The sequence below is a fragment of the Sturnira hondurensis genome, unplaced genomic scaffold, assembly GCF_014824575.4.
Source record: "Sturnira hondurensis isolate 20B ecotype Veracruz unplaced genomic scaffold, ASM1482457v3 Scaffold0000167, whole genome shotgun sequence".
Taxonomy (NCBI): Eukaryota; Metazoa; Chordata; class Mammalia; order Chiroptera; family Phyllostomidae; genus Sturnira; species Sturnira hondurensis.
In genome coordinates, this window is record NW_028072798.1 from 6869210 (window position 1) to 6892100 (window position 22891).

Below are 22891 nucleotides of genomic sequence, written 5' to 3' on the forward strand. Positions count from 1 at the left end.
CTGTCTCTTTTGTCACCTTAATTCTGATACTTTTATTGAAGCAGCTTCTGGCCTCTCCTGCCACCAGATGACTAACTGTGGCCATCCCTGTCCCAGGCTCCAGATCTCTCAATGAGGAGGAAGTTTATGAGTTAAAATGATGGGCCTTTGTACCAGCTCATCAGTTCATGTCAAAGTTCTGCCTTTTCATCAATTGCATGACCAGGGCGAGGTATCTAATTTCTTTATGCCTGAATTTCTCGTTTTTTCTTTTTATTGAATTTATTGGGGTGACGTTCTCACCTTTTAAATGAGGATAGTAAAAGCACGCATCTCCTATGATGAGTACGTGATTCAACGCAGAATGGTTTATGACACACAGTACGTCTTTAATAAGTATTATTTTGTCAGCTGTTATTGTCCCTCACTGTATACCCAAGGAAATCTAAATTTCTTAAGTGACCATTTAAGATCCTGTAGGAAATGACCCCAATGAAATTGTTCCAAACTTGTATTAAAATGGACTATGGTCCCTATTAAGCCATAACATGAGGGCCTGGGTTAACATCTCTTGAGTCTCTGTTTTTGCGAAGGTTTGCCGCGACATGTACGTGAGACACAGGAGAGTTCTTCCCTGTACCATTTGACTTTAGAGTTTCTAATGTGCAATTTTTATCCAAGTGTTTCCAATGGTCCCCAAGTGTCCCTTATCCCTTCCTTTTTGCATTGCACTCTGCTGTCTTGTCTTATTCCCCTTTAATCCAAGACGGTGTTTCTCAGACCCTCGTGTGTGAGCACCTCCTGGAGACTTGGAGTCAGCAGGTCAGGGTGGAACCCAGGAAGCAGCATTTCTCACAGGCCACGGGGGCTGCCCAGGCTGCTGGTCTGAGGACCCTGCTTTGCAAACCGCTGAGCTGGAGGAGAGGTTGCACGCTTTTGCTGCAGAGGCCAGATGTTGCAATACTTGACGCTCTGTGGGCTCTGTTGCAACTTGGATCAGCCCTCCTAGACAAAAGTGGCCACAAAGACAAGGCCTGTGCCCATGGGTGTGGCTGTGTCCTGGTGACACTTTACTTACAAAACAGCTGCCTGGGCAGAGTTGGCCCTTGGCCTTCTGTTCGCTGCCATGACCTGGGACAGGACCCCTGCATTCCCTTTGGAGGGGGGTGTCTTTCAGAGCATTGACATTTTTGAATTGTCCAGTTTTCTTACAGAATATTCTACACTTTGGGTTTGATTGTTTCCTTCTGATTAGATTTTGGTTCTATGTTGGCAAGAATACCACATAAGTGATATTTTGTACTATAGGAAGAATTGTGCAAGACTCTGAAATGGACCAGATGCATTGGGTAACTTCAAGGGAGAGCTGAGCATTGTCTGGTGCACCCTCTGGGCTATCCACCTCATGTAGCTCTGTGCCTTTCACTGTCTTTGAGCGATTTCACAACTCTAGTGTTTAGACTACTGTCTATGATTCTTCTCTTTAGAAACACAAATGGTGTCCATGGGATACACAGCTGACCTTTGACCTATGGACGTGGACCAGCCTCCTATCTATTAGGTGTCCTGAAGTATGCATTGGATTCTCTTTACAGTCTACTTTGAACCAGTTGTAACGTGTTAATTAATGAGTTAAATGATATCTTTGACACACATTCATTTCACATCTGCCTTCCAAGTCATGATCATACCCTTTTAAATGTTATCCTTTAGTGGTACATTGCATCACTCTAGGAAGCAGAAAGTCTTAGTTTTTTTTTTTCTGTTTTGCTTTACAATACTGGTGATATTAATTTAAATCATTTGATTAAGGTGGTTCTACCATGCCTGTCCACTGTAAAGATGTATGCATATTTTCTCTTTATTTTTGTCAAAAAATACCTTGAGACAAAGTGAATATTCCAATTTGCAATAATTTTCCACTTGGTGGTTTGAGAACCTGCTGTAGGTCTTTACCTGCATTGATGGTCACCTTGGATTGGAAAAACATGAACCCGAAGGGGCGCAGAGCACGTCATCTCTACACTGGCTCCTTTGGTGTGTGTACTCTTTTGAGCTGAAGACCATCAAGACCCAGGGGACTCAAGAAAAACCTTTATCTCTAAAAGATAAAGACTGTCTAAAAGAATTTAGACAGGGGGCCTGGTTTAGGAAAAGAGCTATTAGCAGAGATAACTTTAATCTGAAAGACAGACCCGTAGCTCAGGGCAAATATCTGCTTATCCAGCTCCTTCCTTCTTGGGTCTTGTGACTTACCCTCCTCTCCTCGGAGGCCCCAGGCCCCCCCATCCCATTTCTTAGCTCAGGATGGCACATGAGCTCCAATTGTCTGAACTGTGGGTCTCATATTTTCTCAGCCTCTGATATGGATGAAGTTAAATAATTTTTCTTCCATTAATCTGTTTTATGTCAATTTAATTAGACCAGCCAAAAAACCTAGAAGGGTAGAAGAAAATTTTCCTGCCTGGATGAATCCTTTCTTTGTGCCCCCAGTCGGACACCTGAGCACTGCCTATGAGCCCTGCACTTTCCTGTCTTGGCTTGTGTTACTCTTGGGCACTATGGCACAGTTGCTAAGTAAGCCATAGGCGCTAGGACTGTCTGGCATGGGCTTAAACCCTGGCTTTTTCACATAGTAGTTTCATGACCAGAAAGTCACTTAATCTCTTTGTGCTTCAGTTTCCTTATTTATAAAATGGTACAATAGAGATACCTCTCTTACAGGGTTGCCTGAGGATTAAATGAGCTAAATAGGAGCACTGGTATGGTACGTGGCACATAATTACCTGGCACATAATTATTGAATCATGATTATTTGTATGTGTTTGAATCCCGGCTTTGCCACAGCTCAAATTGTCTTTGGGTAAGTTACTGCACGTTCTGTGCCTCCCACTCTCATCTGTAACAAAGTTCCCATCTCATAGATTTCTGGCTTCAAGACTGTTACTTGCTAGCAGTGTCTGGGAGGGAGCAAGCATGAAAAAAAAAGACGAGCTGTTACCATTGTGATTACTCTGCACATTTTATTTGCTCTAAGAGAAAGGATATTGAGTGCAAGCCTTTTTACTTTCACTGCGCCTGGCTTAGAGACCTCACATGGTATGGAGTCCCAAAATTTTGGGTGGGCCAAAAAGTTTGTTTAGTTTTTTCCGGACCATGGCTCTAGTAGTGCTTAGCTGTCTTTTTACTTCATTCCAAACAATTTTGTTAGATTATATTGTGACAGCTGTTGTATCAGTGTGTGTTAAAAACCCCCCACCCAAACTGGTGAATTTTTGTGCAGCCATTTTGACATGGAAGATATGCAATATTTTTTAGCATATTACGCTTTATTATTTCAAGAGAGGTAAACATGGAACTGAAACACAAAAAAAATTTGTACTATGACTGATCAAATGTGTCAGAAGTGGTTTGCAAAGCTTCTTGGTAATCCTTTGCTGTGGGGCCGTCTCATGCATTGGAAGATGTTTAGCAGCACCCCTGGCCTCTACCCACTAGAACCTAATTGTGTGAAACAGCTGACATACTCAAAGTATCCAAATCAAGCAAGTTATTGGTGAAAATGAAAAATATGTCTTTCATCTTATGGGGAAAAAAAACACTAAACAGACTTTTTGATCAACCCAATACGCAAGAGGAATTAACAAAGACTTGCTGAGTGGCACTGGCTTGAAAGCTACACTATTGCTTCTTTTATAGCTTATGGTCCCGTATTTGTGCCTCCTTCCTCTCTGTAGGGAGCAGAAACCAAAAAGTAACATTCCCACAGGAGGTTGTGCTAGGCACTCCTGGGCAAATGTTGGGAAGCCCCCGGCAGGGCTCTGCGATGGACCCGCAGGATCGAAAGTAAGGCAGCGCTGCGGTGCCATTCACGGCTGGGCAGTTGAGGCCTCTTGTGTCTCTTCCCCATTTGTCAAAGTAGGGAAATGGTTATTCTAGGTTGGGAAGCGCCCGCCTAGCAACTCAGAGAAACTGAGGCCAGGCGAGGGCCCCGAGCGGGGCAGACCCCAACACCTGTGCACCCCGCCGCGTGGCTACCCCGCGCGTGGGGTGCTCACGTGACCATGCCTGGGCGGAGCCGGCGGGCGGGGATCACCTGAACAAGGGAGTCACGTGAGCGGGGCGGGGGCGGGGGCGGTGCCGGGCGGTGGTCACGTGACGTGGTTCCGGGGCCGCCGCCGCAGCCGAGCCCAGCCGAGCCGCGCGCCCCTCGGGCTCTCACTCCGCTCCCGCTCCTCTCGCGCTCTGCTCCGCCTCCACCCTGGCGGTGCGACTGTGTCCCGGGCGCGGACCGGGGCAGCCGCTCGCCGCTAGTCCGGTGCGCGCCGCACAGCCGGGGCCCGGGGCGATGGGGGCCGCCGCCGGCCGGAGCGCCCACAGAGGGCCCGCGCCCGCCGGTCGCCCGTTGGGCTCCCTGTTCTTGCTGCAGCTGCTGCTGCTCGTCTGCGCCCCGGGGGCCGCGAGGGCCCAGGGCGCCGAGTTTCCCGAGCTGTGCAGGTGGGTGGCCCGCCCGGGCGCAGGCTTCGCTCGCGGTGTCCCTGGCGCACAGCGAGGCTGGGTGGGGGGCGGGGGCGCTTGGGGGAAAGGACTGGGGTCCTGGAGTCGCTTCTAGTCCAAGCTTGGGTTCCCCGCGCGCGGGATGGAAAGTTGCCCGCTTGGTGGTGAAGGGAGAGACACCGAAGGAGGGGACGCGCGCGCGCGCACGGGCGGGGGCGCGGGGCGCGCGGCGTCCTGGCGCTGGTCTGGGGGCTGCTGCTTGGCCACTTGTGGCTGTCACTAAGTCCGGGGTTGCTTTGTGTGCGAGCGGCGGCTGCCGTGCGACCCGTCCGGGTGACATGCCGCGGAAGCCCTCACGCCCAGCGCTTGCCCTCTCGCAGCGGCGCGCCTGCGAAAGTTGGAGGACGCAGGAACTACAGCTTTGCTTTGTTCCCGCTCCACGTTTCCTCCGAGTTCCACCGGCGCAGCTGGCCGAGGCCCCTGAGTGTGAGAAGGCTCGCCCGTACAGATGGCCTTGGAGTTGGGGTTTTGGTTTCATTTACTGATTGAGTTCCTCCCCGTGGGTTTTCCATTTTTTCTTTAAGTAGAATTTCCACAGAAAGGGTATTTTTTTTTTGTTACTGTTGTTGGAGGAATTTGGGGTGGTCATTATGTGTTGGCTTTCAAGACTTCGCCCTTCGCTTCTCTGAGCCTAACTTCCTGTCTAGTGGCTCACATGATGTCATTGTCTCATGTGGATCATACTAGTGGAGTCCTGCTCTGGGGACCATGATTGTAGTCGCTGGTCCCACCCAGAGCTTTTCGTTTTCTGCGAGGGCGGGGCATCTGGGGCTGGGGGACTGCCTATACCGAGAATTTTCTTACCGACCTCTGGGCTATTTAGGATAATAGAAAATTAAGCTTAAAAAAAAAAAACCTTGGTAGAAAGGAAGCAGGACGGAAAGTTCAGTAAGGCTAGTGAGCAGTCCACAGTCTCTCCTGGCACTAGCAAATTATTTCTCAGAATAAAGTGAGGTTGTGTCCACTTTGAGCCGAACTTTGAGTCCGTGGTGAGCTTAAGGGAGTCCATATTCTGCTCTTGTATCAAAGATGGTTTTATTAGCACCCCCCCACTCCCATTCAGAACTTGCAGAAATTACTACGTTAAAGAGTAAGGCTGAGCTCACAGAAGAAACTCGTTGGAAAGACCCATACTGTTTCTTTTCTCTTTTTGCAGGGGGAGGGCTGCGGGAGGAGACTTGCCTGCACTTCGTTTGTAGGCCAGTTGTAGGCCAGTTGTAGGCCAGTTAGCTGCCCTGGGGTGTGTGGTTACTACAGACTGCAGTTTGTACAAGGTCTGGCGGCAGCAGCCGACATGGTGAGAAGTTTCAGAATAATGGCTGCTGCGGCCAACCTTATCGTTAAGAAATTCACCCAGTTGGGCTGGGGATGTTCAAGTCTTGCTCTTGCTAGCAAATTGGAATTTATTTGTTAATAGTTAAGGTTAAAGTGGACCTCCAGGGCAGACCCATACTGTGTGACTCGTGTAGAGGAGGGTGTAGCACTTTTGCTTCAGTTTAGCCGTGGCAGCGGCTTGAACCTACTACATTCCTCGTTAACCTCATCTCCAGGCAGAACCCAGACTCTGGGTTTAGTAGAAAGTGGCCTTTGTATCTTTCAGTGCTTCTCCCCATTGTTGTAGGTGGGCATAACTTAGCACGTGCTGGAGCGCTCTGATGGGTGACCTGCCTCGTGTGATAAATGTGCCCTCTGCGGCCTGAAGATATCTTTTAGGTCGGCATGTTTACTTGTTTGTAGGACAGCAAATCCCCCAGTCAGGTCAGAGGGCTTGCCCACATTCCCCCCTTGTCTGTTCCTGCTTTGTGGCTTCACACCAAGGCCTTTCCAGAGCCGTATTAATCTCTATTTTCAACCCAATACCGGCCAAGTGAGGCTCTTCCTGTGTGTGCCTGTTTTGAATGGGTAACTTGGCCTAAATACCTGTTAAAACATTTTGGGGAGGAGGTGGGGTGTGTGTGTGTGTGTCAAAAATCTGTATTTTTTGAGATAACGTTGGCTAAAAGTTCTTTAACTCGAGCACACATTTGAAGAATGGGAATGTGAGCTGATCATTTGTTTGAAAAAATCCCGTATGAAAAGTTCCCTGAGACATCACCAAAGCAGACATGTTAAGCTGCCTCATCAGTCCATTCCTGGGCGTCCATTTGGCTGAAATGTAAATGGCTCACCCCTGTCGCCAGCGGGAGTAAGGGAAAGGCAGCTTCACAAGTGTTACCATTTGTTCGTACTGCTTCACATATGGCGGCAGCCCCGGTGGACGCAGGATGCCCGCCAGATGCTCGTCCGATGGTCATTTTTCATCGTCTCTCAGTCAGTGCGGTTTGGTGACCAGGGCAGTCCGCAGAAACCCGTCATCCAGGCCGCAGGTTTGGGGTGCCCAGATACTGCCCAGCTTTAACTAGAGTCCAAATAGTAAATCCTCCTTGCTTCCCAAACACGGAGCTGGAGTTCTGGGAGTACGGCCTTGCCTCTAGAATCCTAGAGGGGCTTTTCCTCCACAGTCCCTTAGGACCAGGAGGAAGGAAGTCTGGGTCTGCTGCAGGGGGCCCTCAGATGGGGGCAAACCTTTGGGGTGAGCAGCAGCCCTGACCACTCACTCCTGGGGTGAGGGTGCTGGGCAGGGGCGTGGTGCCTGGCACCGGCAGTTGCTGGGAGGAACTGTTTCAGCAGCAGCTTGAACTACGCTCATGTCCTCGTGTCCGTGGTGGAGAGCACAGGCCGCTGCTAGCTCTGCACGGAAAAGCAGGGAAGACCCAGGCAAGTTTCCCAAACTGCATCTGGCTCCACATGGCACTTATTTAAAGCTCTTGTTCTCTGGAGCAGCTCAGTTCTATTTCCTAGGCGTCACGATTGTGCCAGGTGGGCGCTGTGCGTGGAGGAAGCGGGTGATTCTTAAACACTCAGCAATTTCTCGGGAGGCAGTGTGCCAGTGGAAAGAACTTGTCTCCTGAGGCCAGCGTGACCACAGAGGTCTCGAGGCCGAAGCAATGGTGTGCTGGTGAGGAATGTCAGCAAGTGTCACTGGACCAGGGCAATGGACAGGAGAGCGGCAAGGGCAGAGGCCTGGCCGTGCAGAGTCACCACAAGTGACCACAGTGCCCTGCGTTACTCATTGCTGGGTGATTTGCACTTTCTAAGATACTGTCTTACACACACAAAAGGTTAGCGTCCACCCTTTATTTAGGTGTTAACATCCTTAATGAGTGAGGCTTAACAGTTTGTACTAGTTATAAAACAATGCATTGGGCTGGCTTGATTTAAGTAGTTAAGTACTTTAAAATTTATTCAGAGCAAGGTCTCCCCCCCCCCCCCCGTCCCCCAATTGTTTGGGTATAAATCCTGGAACTTTTTATTACATTGAGGACAAGAAGATAATGAAGCCAGCTGGGAGTTGAGGTTGGTTTAGTTGCTGTCTCTAGATTTTTTTCCTCCTGCAATTTTTTTCCTGGAGAAACAATGCTTATATGCTTAATTTGGGCCACATGTTAAATTTGGACCCCATCCATTTGTGTGTGTACATTTCTTGCAACAATAAGTGTATAGAAGTCCAAGATGGTTAATTATGGGTACATTAGACCACATGCATTAATTCTTAGAACTGACCTCCTGACAAGATCCCGGGCAACTAATTCCTGATTGGGCTTCACATCCCCAACAGCGTTTCACAGAGGAATCTTTAAAAGCTCGGTTGAGAAAAATAATTCGGACATTCTCATCTATATTTTGGTCTTGGCATATAAAACCGAATTGTGCAGAGCAGACAAGATTCAACAGGGTCCCAGGACTGGGATGAGCGGCAGAAAGTAGCCCGGTCCTTTGCAGGTTCTGTTCTGTTCTTGCTTTTCATCGTCCAGGGTCTGAGACTTCTCGGTAACGCCCCCGCTGGTCCTGAGTGCTGTGTGGCAAAGTGGAGGAGCTCAGATTGTGAGTGCTCGTGGGTCCTTTGTGTTTTCCTCCCGGCTGACTCATGACCAGTGAGAGACAGAGGCCTGAGTTTATGCTGAGTGTCTCCTCACCTTTAGTCCTGGCAAGGTGACAGGGCTTCCTTTATTCTCCAAGCTGTTCTTAAGCATTTCTGAGGCTGAGGGGAGACCTGGGAGGGGTCAGAGCTGGAATGGACACACCTCCAATGGAATGTCACACTGGGATCCCAGAAGATCACATTGCCCTTGGCCTTGACTGCTCTTGCCAGGGAAGGAGCTGCCACGGACACCTTCCTCCCTTGTTTTTGTTAACTTTAAATAATGTCATCTTAGTGTTGATTTTGTTTTTGATCCAAGAGTAATGTACATGTTACTTGCTTTTGGCTATTATGAATAAAGCTATTGTGAATATTTGTGCACCAGATTTTGTGTGGATGTGTGCCTTCCTTTTTCGGGTGGGGGGCGGTGGAGGAAGGGAGCATTTAAACTTTATGGGAGCCTTCAGACGGTGTTCAGAAGTGGTTGTCCGTTTTGCTTTCCCACCAGCAGTCTGGGAGGGACCCATATGCCCTGCATCTGCCAACACTTGATGCTATCAGTCTTTGTAATTGTAGCCTTTCCTAGGGGTTTGCCGTGGTGTCTCTGTGTGGTTTTAATTTTCATATCCCTGCTGACTCAGGACGTTGAGTATTTTTTTCTTACATTTATTGTGATGCCTGACGATGCCGAACATCGTTCACTAGGTGAATTGACTGTTTGGACGTCTTTTGTAGTGTCTGTTAAAAAGAATGTTTTGCCCTGCATCCTTTACAAATTTTTTGTGGGGGTGGGATCACCTTACTGGTGTCAAGAATTCTTTATGTATTCTGGGTACATGTCCTTTCTAAGGAATATGTAATGAGTATTTTTTCCCCATCTTTGGCTTGCCCCTTTTCATTTTCTTAATATAGTCTTTGGGAAAAAAATGCATATAGATTTTGATGAACTCCATTTGATGTTTTTTTAATGGTTTGTGCTTTTTGTAGCCTAAGAAATGTTTGCCAGTCCCGAGGTTCCTCAGCCTCAGCACTGTTAACACTTGGGCTAGATGGTTCTTTGCTGGGGAGGCCGCCCTGTGCACACGGTGGGGTGTTGAGCGGCACCTCTGGTTTATGCCCACTGGGTGCGGGGAGCACCCCCCCCAACTCCAGTTGTAACAGGCAAAAATGGCTTCACAGTTTCAAAGGCCTCCTGGGCTGGGCAACACCACCACCTCCAGCTGAGAGCCACGGATGGACGCTGCGGTCCAGTGCATTTTTCTCCTATGATTTTTTCTAGAAGTTTTATCGTTTGAACTTTCTGTTTAGCCCTAGAATCAATTTCTTGAGTTAGTTTTTCTGCACAATGTGAGGAAAGGGTGCAGGTTTTTTTGTTACTACGTCTATTTCTGTTTACTAATATTTTCTGTGGGGTGCTCACAGCTGTTTCTAGGGGTGACTGGGCGGGAATGTTCTTTGCTGTGCTGCTCTTGGCTGACTTTGGTATCAAGCGTATGTTTGCTTTGTGGGAAGAGCTGGGTAGATTTTAGTATTTTATAGGCTGTGCAACAGTTTTAGGATGGAATCGACATTTTGTCTTCCTTAAATTTCGGTGGAACTCCCCAGTGTGGCTTCGTGGAGGCAGAGTGCAGTAGTGGGGGAGTTTGGATTATAGTTTCAGTTTTGTCTGCTTTAGCCATTCAGGTTGTCCACCTTTTCTTGAGCCAATTTTGGTAGTCTGTGTTTTCCTACAAAATTTGCAATCGTAATTATGTATTCCCATATAAATATGTAGCATGTTACTTTTATACTTTTGAAAATACTTTTCATATCTGTAGGTACTTTTTAAAAATCCCTGATCTCTATTTACGCATTTTCCCCTTCCTAATCACATTTAGTGAAGGCTTACCTTTTGTAATCTTTGCAAAAAATCTAGGATTCTGTTTGGTTCATCATCTCTGTCCCCATTTCTTGTTGGTTTCGTTAATTTCTGCTCTCTATTACTGACATCTGTGTCCTGTTTCTTTTCCTAGTTTGAGATGAATTTAACATTGTGTGTTTCTTTGTTCTGAGGACCATACCACTTCTGCGTTTTGATACACAGTTTTTTTAATCCTTCAGTTCTTGAGTGTTTCCTTCTTGGACCCAGAGGTTCTAACTACTTCCACTTCCTGGGCTCACTAGTTTTTTTAGTGTGTGTTCCCCCAGGTGAATGGGTTTTTCCCCCATTGTGGTCCGTCGTCGTGGTGGAGTTTACTGACGTTTCCCCTGTGGCCTAGCACCTGGTCAAGTTTAGGGTGTACTATGTGTTTGGAAAAAACTCTCTGTCCCCGGGTCAGAGTTTCCAGTTTCCCTCACTGTGCCGCCTGGCCTGTCATAACTTGTTCTTTGCCCTGCTCGGTTTGTGTTGCCTACTCGGTATCTGGCTACCGCCCTGGACCAGGCTCCTGAGAGCACCTCGAGTTCTGCACCCCCCCCCCCCCCCCCCCCCGGCTTAGCGGGTCTCCTGGTCGCCAGCTCTTCAGCCTCTCTGTTGCATTTGTTTGGGTGTGTCACCAGGTTTCCAGGGGATGTGTATTCACCACTGTGCTTCTTTCTTCAGGGACGTCACTTGGCGACGACGCAAGGATGGCCTGCTCTGGTTGCTCCGCTCGTCCTCGCCCCTTGGGCCCCGGTTCTATGTTGGCATCTGCAGTCCGGCATTTTCAGGGTGCTGGTGCCCCGTCGCCACTCCTCCTGGACACGCGCTGCCCATCCTTGTGCGGCAGCTGTGCCCAGTCACGTGGAAGCAGTTGGGGGAGCTTGGCTCAGTGCTGTTTTGGGGAGGCCGGGGGGGTGGGCAGGGCATTCCTCTGGCTGGCAACTCTGTGGCTGGCTTTCGAGTCCTAGGTGCTTGTCGGCCCTCCCCGTGATGACCCCCAGCCTGTTCCTGCCAGGAGACAGCTGCTGGGCCCCTCGTGATGGCAGTTGGCAGGTGCAGCGAGCTCTGCCTGCAGCTGGAGCGGGAGTGTGGCTGTGTCCCTCCTCCAGAGAGAGGGGCCCTGGCTCAGGAAGTTGATGCCCTGGGTTTGAAGGCAGACTCTTCCCTTTGCTAGTTGTGGGGCCTCAGGTGAGTTGGTGGCCCTCTGAGGTCTCAGTTTCCCTCCGTGTGCAGTTGTGTTGTCCTGGTGGGTAGGAGAGCTGAAGTGCTGTTGGGGGGCCGGCCCAGCCTCAGCGTTCATGAGTGGTGAGGGTGGCAGAGACCGCTTTCTCCTTGTAGGTGGGAGCTGCTGTGTTAGATCAGAGGTACTTTTAGCTTGTTGCTCTATACCCCCAGGTTCCCATCAGTGGCTTGGGGCTCCTGCCTCAACTAGAGAGTGTTGTCCTTTTTTATCAGTGTTATGTGTTGGTGCTCCGCATAAGAACCCTTTGGAGAAAGCAACGTTTCCATCATTTAAAAAAGTTTTGAAACCATGGGACTGTGATTCTCAGGCTTCATTTTGCATCCAGAGTTCTGTGGTTTCGAGGTATGTATCCTCCAGGATTCCTGCAGTTGTGAGCAGCAGAAAGCCCAGCTCAAATTCCCTTACACAAGGAGGAGCTTGAGGATGGGAGGTGTGGGATTTGGGCGGGTGCCAGGTGCCATATGTCGGGCGGCCTGGGGCCCTTTCCTGCAGTTTTCTTGGCTTTGTCCTCCTTCCTGTTGTGGCTGCTGCAATTCTGTCGGAGTCGAGAAGTCCCAGCCGACTTCTGCCTGGGCCTCAGTGGTCAGCAGGGGCTCCCGCCCTCCCAGTCCTCCCCAGGTGGGAGCAGGGATTGAGAACGTGGCCCAAGGGGATGGCTGAGAGCACGCTTCTAGACGGAGGCTGTGCCGCACAGCGGCCCTGTGCCGTGGGCCCTGGGCTGGAGGTGCCTGGAGCTTGCTCCAGCAGTCCCCCGTTGAGCATGCGTTCCATATGTAACACAGAGGCCCGTCCCCTGAATCCTCCACGCTGGGGGAAATCCTAAGCCTTCCAGTTCCTGTGAAGCTTGCCCTTCAGACCAGCTAGCAACCTCTGGTGGGATTTTCCTTTTCATTTTGTGCTTTTAGATCCCCTGGGGCAGTGTGAGTGGGGTGGGGGAAAAGGGGACAGCTCCCCAGGCCAGGAAGCAGATGTCTACACGTCCCGTCTTTCTGTTCATCAGGGCCAGGAGAGTGGAGGAGGTGGAGATGGCGAGTCTTCATTTCCATTTTGTTCTGGCACACAGATCAAGGAATGTGGGGACAGTGGAAAATGGCTTTGGAAACTCGGTCGCCCGTGGGCGGCCTGGGAGGGACATGTAGGAACTACTGGCCGTTCAAGCAGAGCCTTGTACTGGCAAACTGTGCGAGGCATGTACACACGTGGAGGGCTCGGCTAGGAGTGGTGACTGCTGGAGTTTGACCGTGTGTAAAATTAATTTTTTGCCGTTAATGGGTTATCTCTACTCTAACCTAGTTAGACATTGTACTCTGACCCACTCAGACATTCCAAAACACTGTTTTCTACTGAAAGCAGCACCCCCCGCCCCCAGTAGCCCCTGCTGCTCACCCCTGGCCTTTAAACAGAAACCCGAACCACCGCCATGGAAGTGCTGGAGATGTGGGTTCCTAGAAGTGACAAGAGTGCTGCTCACCGCGTCACCCACGGCCCCTCTGGGGCCCCGCCCCCTTGCCATCTGCCTGGAAGAGTTACCACAAAGTGAGAAACCAGCAGGCTCGCTCTTTTGTCTCTTTAGAGGTGCCCCCAGAAGACGATGCCGCTAACTGGAGAGGGGTGCCCTGGCAGGGAGCAGCACTGACACGCTTGGGAAATGGCAAAGGGGCCACTGGGGCTGGAGGGGCGTGAGTGACCCAGAGGAGGACGAAAGGAGCCAGGCTGGGCCTGAGGGCCATTGCTGTGGCGCCGGCTACTATTCTGAGGGCTGAGGGCGGAGGGAGCCTGGAGAACTTGGAGCGGAGGAGGACAGACACAGGGTGGGGGCAGCGGGGGTCTTTGACAGACCGGGTGGGAAATCACAGCAGGCCAGACCGCGTCGAAACCTTGGCCGTGGTGGAGGGAAGGTCCCATTCCAGGTGTCGGAGGTGAGGCTGGCACGATTTGCTGATGGCCGGCCACGGGGTGTGAGAGACCGGAGAGACTTGCTCGGTGCAGCGGAGAGGGCAGAGTGCTGTTTTCAGAGGGGGAAGGGCTGCGGGAGCAGCGTGTGGAGGTGAAGAGAAGGGGCTCGCTCGGCCGAGTTGCTGTTGAGATGCCTCCTGGACATCCGGTGGGGGGTGTCGGCCAGCACTGTGGGCTGGGGACAGCGAGTGGGGGCTGTCGCTGCGCAGCTGCAGACCCCTGGGTGTGACCTCTGAGGGGCGATGGGAACCAGTGGGGAGGCTCATGAGGGGCTGCCGAGGGGAAGCAGGAGAGCGGGATGTCCTGGAGGAAGAGAGTGGTTGGGCGCGTCGCCCTGAGCATCCCACACCACAGAGACCCAGCACTGACCTGCGGCCTGTTTGCAGAGGCCTTCCATGACGGTGACCCACATTTCGTGGGTTGAAAGGGAGGGTGGCAGGACAGGACGTGGAGACAGCAGGTCTGGGCCCCCCTTCCGGGGGTTTGCTGTGACCCGGATCAGAGAGGGGGGTGGTCGCTGCGCTGGGACGAGGGGTGGGGAGGAGGGGTGGGGAGGAGTGCTGTGCCAGTGGGAGAGCTCCCCGGAGAGAGGGAGGCGGCTCCGGGGAGGGGTGTGTGGAGGAGGAAACTGCCTGCGGGAGTGAGCGCAGGGCAGGGCCAGGGGCCCCTGACTGGGGGGGAAGGCAGATGTGGAAGTATCTGGGTCTGTTTGCTCAGTGCACCAGGCCTGTCAGATCTCCCCCCAAGGGTAGCAATGCAGTGAATGGCTGCTTTTCTCCACAAGTTACATTTAAGTTGGTGAGCAGCAATGTTTGCGGACTGTTCCCTGAGTGTGCACTGTTCCCTGAGTGTGCGGGGCGTCTATCTAGTTCCTTTGCTCAACAATGTTCCTCCTGTTCTTCTTAAAATCTCTCCGGGTTAGGTGAGATAATGCTCTTCTGCGGGGGGTGCCTGACTCAGCACCCAGGGGGGTGCATGTGTGTCTTTTCCAGCCGGGTATCAGGTGTTGCCGAGTCCCAGGGCCGGTCTGACCCCTAACCCCAGCGTCTGCAAAGCAGAGAGGTTCGTGAGTCACCTTCTCACCCCAGTGAAAAGCTGGCCCCTTCCCAGGAGCTAGGAAGACTGACCCTGCTCCTGGCAGGGTGGGCTCTGAAGGAAGGACTGCATCCGGGAGGGGTTCCTGGGTCATGGGCAAGCCCAGCTCAGGAGCTGGGTAGGCTTTCAGGGCAGCCAGGTTCAGACATCGTGTAATTAAGGAGGTTCAGCCTAGAACCCAACCCTTCCTTATGCACAGGAGGGACGGAGTATGAGAACACCCAGATAATTACACTGACTTTTAAATCGCCCTCCAGAGCAGGGTTTGGGGGGACGTCCTCCTTGGTGCTGGGACTGCAGAAGAGCAGCAGGTGTTGGGAGGGAAGGCAGGCCAGGCCTGCTCTCGAGCTTTTTGTCCCAGAGGGACACTTTCCTGTGTGCTGCGAAGTCTGCTCCGCACCTCCCCCTGCAGCAAGAGCCCCTGAGGAAGAGGGACACGGTCCTTCCCCCCTCCCCCCGTGCCAGCAGTTTTAGGTCCAGCAGGTCTCTGTTCTGGTGGCGGCTGGGACAGGTTTGGGGCAGTTCCAAGGTGGCTGTCCTGTCCTGAGTGATCCCATGTGTGTGAGGTGACTGGGGTCTGTGTGTGTGTGTGTGTGTGTGTGTGTGTGTCCTGAACCCCGAGGCAGCAGGGTGGGGGTGTGTCCTGAGCCTCACTGCTCCCCCACCTCTGTGCTGAGCCCCACCAGCTCTGGAGTTGACCCAGGACAAGGTACTGTCCCCACCTTTTGCTCCAGTTCTTTGCTGGTGTCACCTGACATTCCTATAGGAGGTCTCAGAACAAGTCACTTTTTTTTGTAAACTTAAGTTTTAGTAGTCTGTAGCCTTCAGTTGGACCAGGTGAAGCCTTCAATCATAGTCTCTCAGACGGTCTGTGGTCCCAGTCTCACCTTCCCTGGCAGTGACCTTTTGGGGTGACTCAGTTTTGTAGGACACTAGGACTCAGAGAAGTGACGGTGACTCACACAGCTGGTCAGGGTGTGACTGGGTCTGTGGGCCTGTCCCTCCATTGCCATGCCCTTTCCGGGTGACATGCATGTCCCTGTGTTTCACGAGGCTCCGTTAGTCACATTCATGCTGCATTGAAATGCTTTGCCAGCCCCCGTTGCCCACCTGCTGGGGCCCAGGGTCTGGTGCCGACCCTTCTACCCTTCTCGCTAATGGGCTTCCTGCTCCCAGACCCCGTGGGACCACCAGGGAAGCACGGAGACTGTCTGGAACTTCTCACCTTTTTTTTTTTCTTTCTTTTTCTTTTGTAGGTCCCATATCTTTTCCACAGCTTTGTGGGTTTCTTAGAATAGGAAGTGAAGTACTTCCTGTATGAGCTTGGGCCATGCCGTGTCAAATGTGGTGACCCCAGTCTTCAGATCAGGGTGCAATCATCAGGCCAAACCAGATCCTTCCTTCTCTTTTGGCGTCAGCCGCTGGAGTGGTTGGCAGCAGGGGTGGGCAAGGGCGGGCAGGGGTGGGGGCAGGGGCGGCTTGTTCAGCAGATGCCCGTTTTGGAAACTCCACCTCCCTCTGCACCCTCCTTTTCCCCGCCCCCTCCCCCCTTTTCTTCCCCTTTTTGGTTGGAGAGGCTAAGATTTTTGAAGGGCTGGATGTATGAGCTGACAAACTCTCTGATCATGATAAGGGGACAGCAGTGAGCCAAGGACTTCCTGAGCATTCCGTTGTAGGAGGGCTTGGAGGCGGGCCAAAGCAGGAAGGTCTTTTGATGTTCAGATCGGAGAGAGTTGCGTTCCCTCATCCCCCAAATTGTGGATTCGCTGCTCCCTCCAGATTCGGAAAACCAGTCCTCCGGCCAGCGACCACACTGTGTTTGTGGTATTCATTTTTTTTTAAGGAAGCCAAATTATAGATTTACACATGCTTATTAATTTTACTAGTGATTCCATCATGCCTCCATCCTGCTTTATATACCAGTAATTGTAGGCCAGTAATAAGATGTTTAACAGCTATGGGACCATTCCCGCAACCCCGGGGCTCCCCAGGAATCAGGGACTAACGTATTTCAAAACCTGACAGAACCCGAGGGCTGTGTGCACCTCCCCCCGCCCCTCCCCCCGAGGCAGGGGACAGAGCAAGAGCTTGTGTGGCCGGGAAGGAATCCAGGTTTCCAAGATATTTTTCTTTAAAGGGTTGGGTTATACCACATTTCATAATTGAATTTTATATACTTCATTTTAGATGTTAGCTGGTTTTAAAATGAGAGAATCCCCCATTGTATTTTACAAGGTATGGCCGTTTCACTAGTATTCGGTGATGACGTTTGTGAAAACTTGAGCAGCGTCACGGTAAGACACCAATGTCACATGCTTAAGAAATACGGTCCAGCTGTACCTCTCTGGCATTTTCTTTTGAATTTTCTCCGTCTTTGGGGCAGACACCCCTCATCTCCACCCCAGTGGAGGTGGCCCCGCATTTCTCCTGGGCAGCTTTCTGAGCTCGGGGCGGTCATGTGGGCCAGCTGAGACTGTGACTTGCGCGCTGCCCCGGCCGGTTTGGTCCCGGCCGGGACGGGTTCCAGACGCGGCGCTTGCTGGAGCGGCGTTGGCTGGAGCAGGGCTGGGAGAGCCGCCGCCTTCCTGTCTCCGCGTCCGCGGACAGTGTGCTGCTTGTGTGCCGCCTTCTCCCTGGGAGCCTGCCAGCGCCTTTCAGGATATTATGAAATTTAAACCGAACGAGGTTAAAATGGAGCCTCTGTGCCGTGGAGCGGACGCGGGCTGAGCGCCGCCGTCCATGGTGGCTTCGCAGAGGCCGTGGGGTCCCAGTTGGGGCCGAGAGGCTTCAGCTTTCTTCGAGGGAAGGGCTCAGCCTGGGAGCTCAGCACGCCCGGTGGAATTAATGGGCCGTGTCTAGGGTGTGTTTCAGCCACGCAGGCCACTTAAAAAGCAAAGCTCTCTTCAAGTGATTTGCCTTGGGTGTGACTTCTATAACCACCCCTCTCTCCCCGCCACACTGGACCTGGTGGTTTGACTGTGGACTGTTTTCTGAGCTGCTGATCAAACTCACCCTTGGACTCTTCCTGCTGGGTTTGTGAAGGGCAGTTCTCTGTGCAGTAGGTAGTCACGTTTGTGGAGACCGAATCTGGGATGAGAACACTGTAGACGTGTTTCTTCTTGGTGGAGTCCTTGCCAGCTTGGCTGCAAAGTGAGGCCAGTGCAGCTGCTGGGAAGGGGTTTGACAGCCTTCCCTTGGAAACCAGTTGGGTGAGGGACGGGGGATGGCGGAAGTCCATCCCTGGCGTTTGGTAACCCGAACTGTGTGAAAGACAGGGCCCAGCTGGACAGGGCGGGGAGGCGGAAAGGGCAGCAGGAGTCTGATACGGGAAGAACTTGAGCTGGGGCAGGTGTGTCACCTGCGGATCAGCGTGACATGCGCAGCCTGGACCCCAGGTTCTCAGTGCTGACTCAGGGGCCTCAGATGGACTCCCTCCCTCCAGAAGCCCGGGTGCAACACCGAAGCTGCCGTTTCGGTGGCATTTGTTGTCACGAGATTGAAACTCTGAAGTTTTGTGGAGTATCTGCCCAGGTTCAGTGTTGTCATCAAAACTAAGTGTGTGAAAAGTTACGGAGTGACACAGTTCTCACAGTGACACAGTGAAGCATTCGCCCCTGGGGCTCAGGCGACCGGGCTAATTCCTGGCCCTGTCATTGCCCAGCTGTGTGAGGGCGGGCGGGGGGGCGGGGGGGCGGGGGGCTTGGCCCCCTCGGGCTGGGGCTCCAAAGCTGGGGAACCTGGGAGTTGATCTGGTGCTCGGAAGGTGTGAGCCCCTGGAGGGTGTGTTCACAGTCCCGCCCGCCCCTGGCCAGGTGTCCTTCTCCCTCTGGCAGTGCGGTGCCTGCCCATCACTCTCCTGGGGTGGGGGGGAGGGTGCTTTCCTCTCTGGGGGGCCGTGCGCACAGTGGTGTCCCTGAGGAGGTCTGGCCGTTCGTGGTGGGAGAGGCCAGCTGGGTAGTGTCAGAGCTGTGGATTCGGATTTGGATGGGGGGGTGGTGGGAGCCAGTGTGGCCCAGAGGACGTGTGTGTGTGTGTGTGTGTGTGTGTGTCTAGCATTGTCAGGTTGGCTTTGAAATGGATTTGGGTTTTTTGAGGGTGGCAAGGCGACACTGGCTAATTATGTTTTACACTCAGGGAAAGGAGTAGAGTAGCAAGGATTTTGCTTGCTTCTGCTGATTTTCGGAGCCAGGCTTCTTGCACAGATCATTTTGGGTCCAGAAGAACAATTCTGACTGCGGATCGGCTGCCTCCTTCGAAGATGTTGCCTGCCTTTCCTGAGGCTGGGGTGGTGGACAGGGCCTCTGCGTGCCGTTTCCTGTTGACCGTCTGCCTCCTTCGGCCTTTGTGGCCCTCGCCGCTCCCCACCTCTTCGTGCCCCTGTGCCCCTCGGATGCGATGAGGGGTGGCCTAGAGCTCCAGTGACTCTCAGAGGACTTGACCTTGACACAGGTGTTAGAGTTTCAAGGACAGGCTTGTGGGGTTTTATCCCATCTTGCCTCGGGATCCGCTTGTGTCCTGAGTATGTTTCCACCATGCGCGTGTGTGTGTGTGTGTGTGAGAGTAGAGGCTACATTTCCACAGCTTGCACGTATCTTCTTCCAGAGGTTTGTTTCTTGCCAAAAATTTAAAATTTAATATTACAGCTTAGCTTTCTCTTTGATCTCATATGTTGGTCTCATTTTTTTTTGCTGTTTTCTTCCCCTTGTCTTTATGTGTGTAAGCCCAAACAGCTTATGTTTTCTGTGAGTCTCAGCCGAGTGGGCTCCCTGGGCTAGCAAGTCAGTCTCTCTCTCCGGGCCCCTCATTTTGGCTCTGCACATTCACTTCAGGTAGAGAGTTTTCTAGCAGATAAGCTTTTGGACAAAAGATTACTATTCCTTAAAGATATCATTAACTTTTATTTGGTCTATAATAATTTTATTGTTTCTGAAACCCTTTTCTGGTTCTATAATACGATCACGATGCTTTTACATGCTAGCCTAAATTTAAAGAGTGATTTCAGCCTAGGACATTCTGGCAGCATGGCCTTCAACCTGGCAAGGAGTCTAGAATCGTCCAGTTCCAAACACGTAATTTTCTTAAACAGTGCTATCAGATATTTAGATGACTTCCAAGTTTATTATGAAATAGTCTTTAAAAAAACCTTTACCACCAGCAGAAGCGTATCTAGATAATAATTTAATCCGTCGAGTGTGCATACCAGAATACACAACAGTTTTTGGAAAATGTTCCATGAGCTTTCAGATAAATTATTTCAACCCAATGATGATCCCTGAGCCCCCAGTGATCCAAGGCACTAGGCATGCTTTTTGTTTCAAAACAGACTCAAGTCCGCTGGATTCCGAGTGTTTCGAGTATTGATGGCCTGCAGATGCCTTGGTGTGGAGTTTAGGAACATGCTGTTGCTGTCCCTTCTCACGTGATGTGACCGAGGGCTTCACCCAAGCGTTGCAGGGTGGGGTGTGGGAGAGACACCAGACCGGAGGGGCCACCCTGTGGTGCGTGGGTCAGCCCACCCCTGAGAAGAGCCAGGACACAAGGTCTTCTTACCCAGGGCCCCTCCTTTCCTACTCCTAGGACCCTTTGCCATTTTGATCAAGCCCGAGAAAGCAGATACGAAATGGAGAACAGAGACGTGATTGAATGGAGCCGACACTTTTTCTTTCTAGGGACCCTGGTTTTCAGAGAAGCAGGACAGTGTCCCCCATTTTTCTCTTTTTCTTCTCTTTTCTGCTCTCCCCCCCACACACTGTTTACATCTCCCTTATTTAAGTATCGCCTCTACAAAGACAGCAGGGAGTGATGTTTGTTAAGAAAAGCATAGCAATTCATGCACTGTGCGTGTTTCTTTAGGTCCCTGCGGATCAGCTCATTCCAGAGGGGCACCTTTGTGCACCGTTCTTGCATGTTAATTAAGATCGTGAAATGCCTTTGTGGGGCCACTGCTAAGGTGTCACGTTTGATGTCTAGGGTCCCGGAAGAACTCAGTCACAGCTCTCGAGGAGAAGTTAGCAGTTTTTATACTTAACCGTAATTAATAGACTTCGCTAATACTCTGCTAATGAAAACTCTAGTTTGAAAGTTGAAGGGAAGGCCCGTGACGCCTTCTCTTTGAGGGGCCTTTCTTGGTTTCAGGTACAAAAGGAGAACTGCTTCCTCTAATCTGCAGCCCTGGCGAACTCCTTGACCTCACCGTCTGCCATCCCCCTCACCTGCGGCAGCCACACCACCCTCCTCTGTCTCCCACCCTCCTGCCGAGTTCGCTTCTGCCCCGAGGAAGTAGGCCGAGGAAGTAGGCCGGGCCAGTCCCTCTGCTGGGAGATTCTCCCCCCTGGGTGGCTCCTTGTTGTCACCAAAGTCTCAGGGTAAACATCCTCCCAGAAGATGCTCCTCCGCCCTTTCTCTCAAGCGAGGCTATTTTGTTTGTGCTCCATCGGAGCTAGTAGCAGAAACTATCCTGTGCCTCTGTTCTCTTGTTCACTTTCCGTTCTCCCCTGGGATATGCACGAGGAGGGTGGTAACCTTTTTTTTGGGGGGGGTGTCTGTTTTGACTATTACTGTACTCAGTGCCCCTGCAGTAAAGACTTAAGAATATTTGTGAAGCAAATGGAAAAGGCCAGTGAGGGTCGAAGGAGACAGCCTTTGCTGTATGAAGACTCTCTCCTGCCTGGTGGTACTTGGGTGGCTTCCCGTGCCTCCAACCCTCCCAACCTGAGGAGGTAGCTCCGAGGTGTCAGTGGTGCTGGAGGGAGTTCAGTGGAAGCTGCTTTGAGCAGGTATCCCCCCCAAGGTAGGCCCTTACCAAGCGCACCAACCTGTTTTTCAGGGTTCTAGCAGCTCAGGGCTGTCCGAACTTCTGGGAGACCCGGTCTGCCACCCTGCCTGAATGCTCATGTGTGCTTCTGTCCTGTGGCTTCTCGGTGGGGGGGTGGGAGCCATCCCCTTACCTTCAGGAGGATGCTGGGTGCCTCGCCTGCCACCAGCCCCACTGTGGGGTGCCTCCATTGTGCATGGGCTGCTGGGGAGATTTCTAGGCCAGAGGGTGTTTTGCCTGCTGTTTTCTGCCCAGGCCTTGCCCTGATGCCCGGGGAAGGGCAGCTCTGGGGAATGGACTTCATCTTTTCTCCTCCAGGTGCCCTTGGTGGGGAGAAAACCTTGACACCCCTTAGGGGTGGCCTCTGGCCTCCACCCCAGGCCTCCACAACTCCTGAGTTAGGTGGAGTCTAAGCAATTTGGAGTTAATTTATCTCCCTCTTGTTTTGTTCCAAGTATGCAGATTGCTTCATTAACAGTTGCTCAGTAGCTCCTTCGCCAGGGGTTTGGACACACAGTGAGTTCGGGTGCCCGAATAGTGCTTATCAGCTGCTTGTCGTAGTTGGTCAGCCTAGAGTCTGCTTTTGGGTCAGGCCGTGGATTCGCTGCACGGCTTCATCTGGTTGGTTCCGAGCTGCGCTGTGGCTGTGAGAAATAAAGGGCCAGAAGGAGAACGGTCTTTCATGCTGCAATTAGTTTTGAAATAAAATAAAGTAAAAACACACTCTGGCTTTTCAGCATTCCAGTGTGATGGGCACGGTCACCGTCTTATATCAACATGATTCTTGAGCAATTCCTTATCTGAGTTGGTATTCTTAAGTGAACAGTAGAATTTTAGGAATTTTGATGAGCGTTGAGTCTCAAGGTGGCCTCCGGGTGGAGTGGGCCAGAGCAAGGTGGTGCTTAGCGGTTTCTGCTCCGGCCTCGCGTCCACCTCATGCAGTGGGCTTGAGTATTCTTGGCTAATGCATTTGTGGTAGTTTTAAGCAGATGTGGCTTGAATGTTAAACTAGAGAGAAGTTTCATTATTGGCAGATCACTGACAGTGACAAATTGTTTTTCTTCCTTTTTAGTTACACCTGGGAAGCTGTTGATACCAAAAATCACATGCTTTACACAATCAGTGTCTGTGGAAGTGTGAGCATTGCCCAGTGTGGGGCGTCCAGTGCTGTTTGCCTGCGAGACCTGAAGACAAACAGCTATCGTTCCGTGGGTGAGTACACTGGTCTTTAAGTGGCTGGGTGTTCATGGTCCAATTCTGCAAAAATGACTCTGTGTATATATATATAGCTGTCTGCGCAATTGCGTGTGATTAGAATACATGATGTACATTTTATGTTTTATCAGAGTTGAAAGGGGTAACAATCGAAATGTGCACTATGAGATC

At 51.6% G+C, this 22891-nt stretch overlaps 1 protein-coding gene across 1 annotated transcript in view; it reads left to right on the top strand.

Moving 5' to 3' along the window:
* The first annotated feature begins 4166 nt into the window (after positions 1-4166).
* The window catches only part of IGF2R (insulin like growth factor 2 receptor), a 96362-nt gene continuing 77637 nt past the window's right edge, over positions 4167-22891 (top strand). The window contains exons 1-2 of the mRNA XM_037058767.1: positions 4167-4476; positions 22578-22717. Of these exons, the coding sequence (XP_036914662.1) occupies positions 4328-4476; positions 22578-22717 (289 nt within the window). The 5' untranslated portion in view covers positions 4167-4327. The remainder of the gene's footprint in view (positions 4477-22577; positions 22718-22891) is intronic.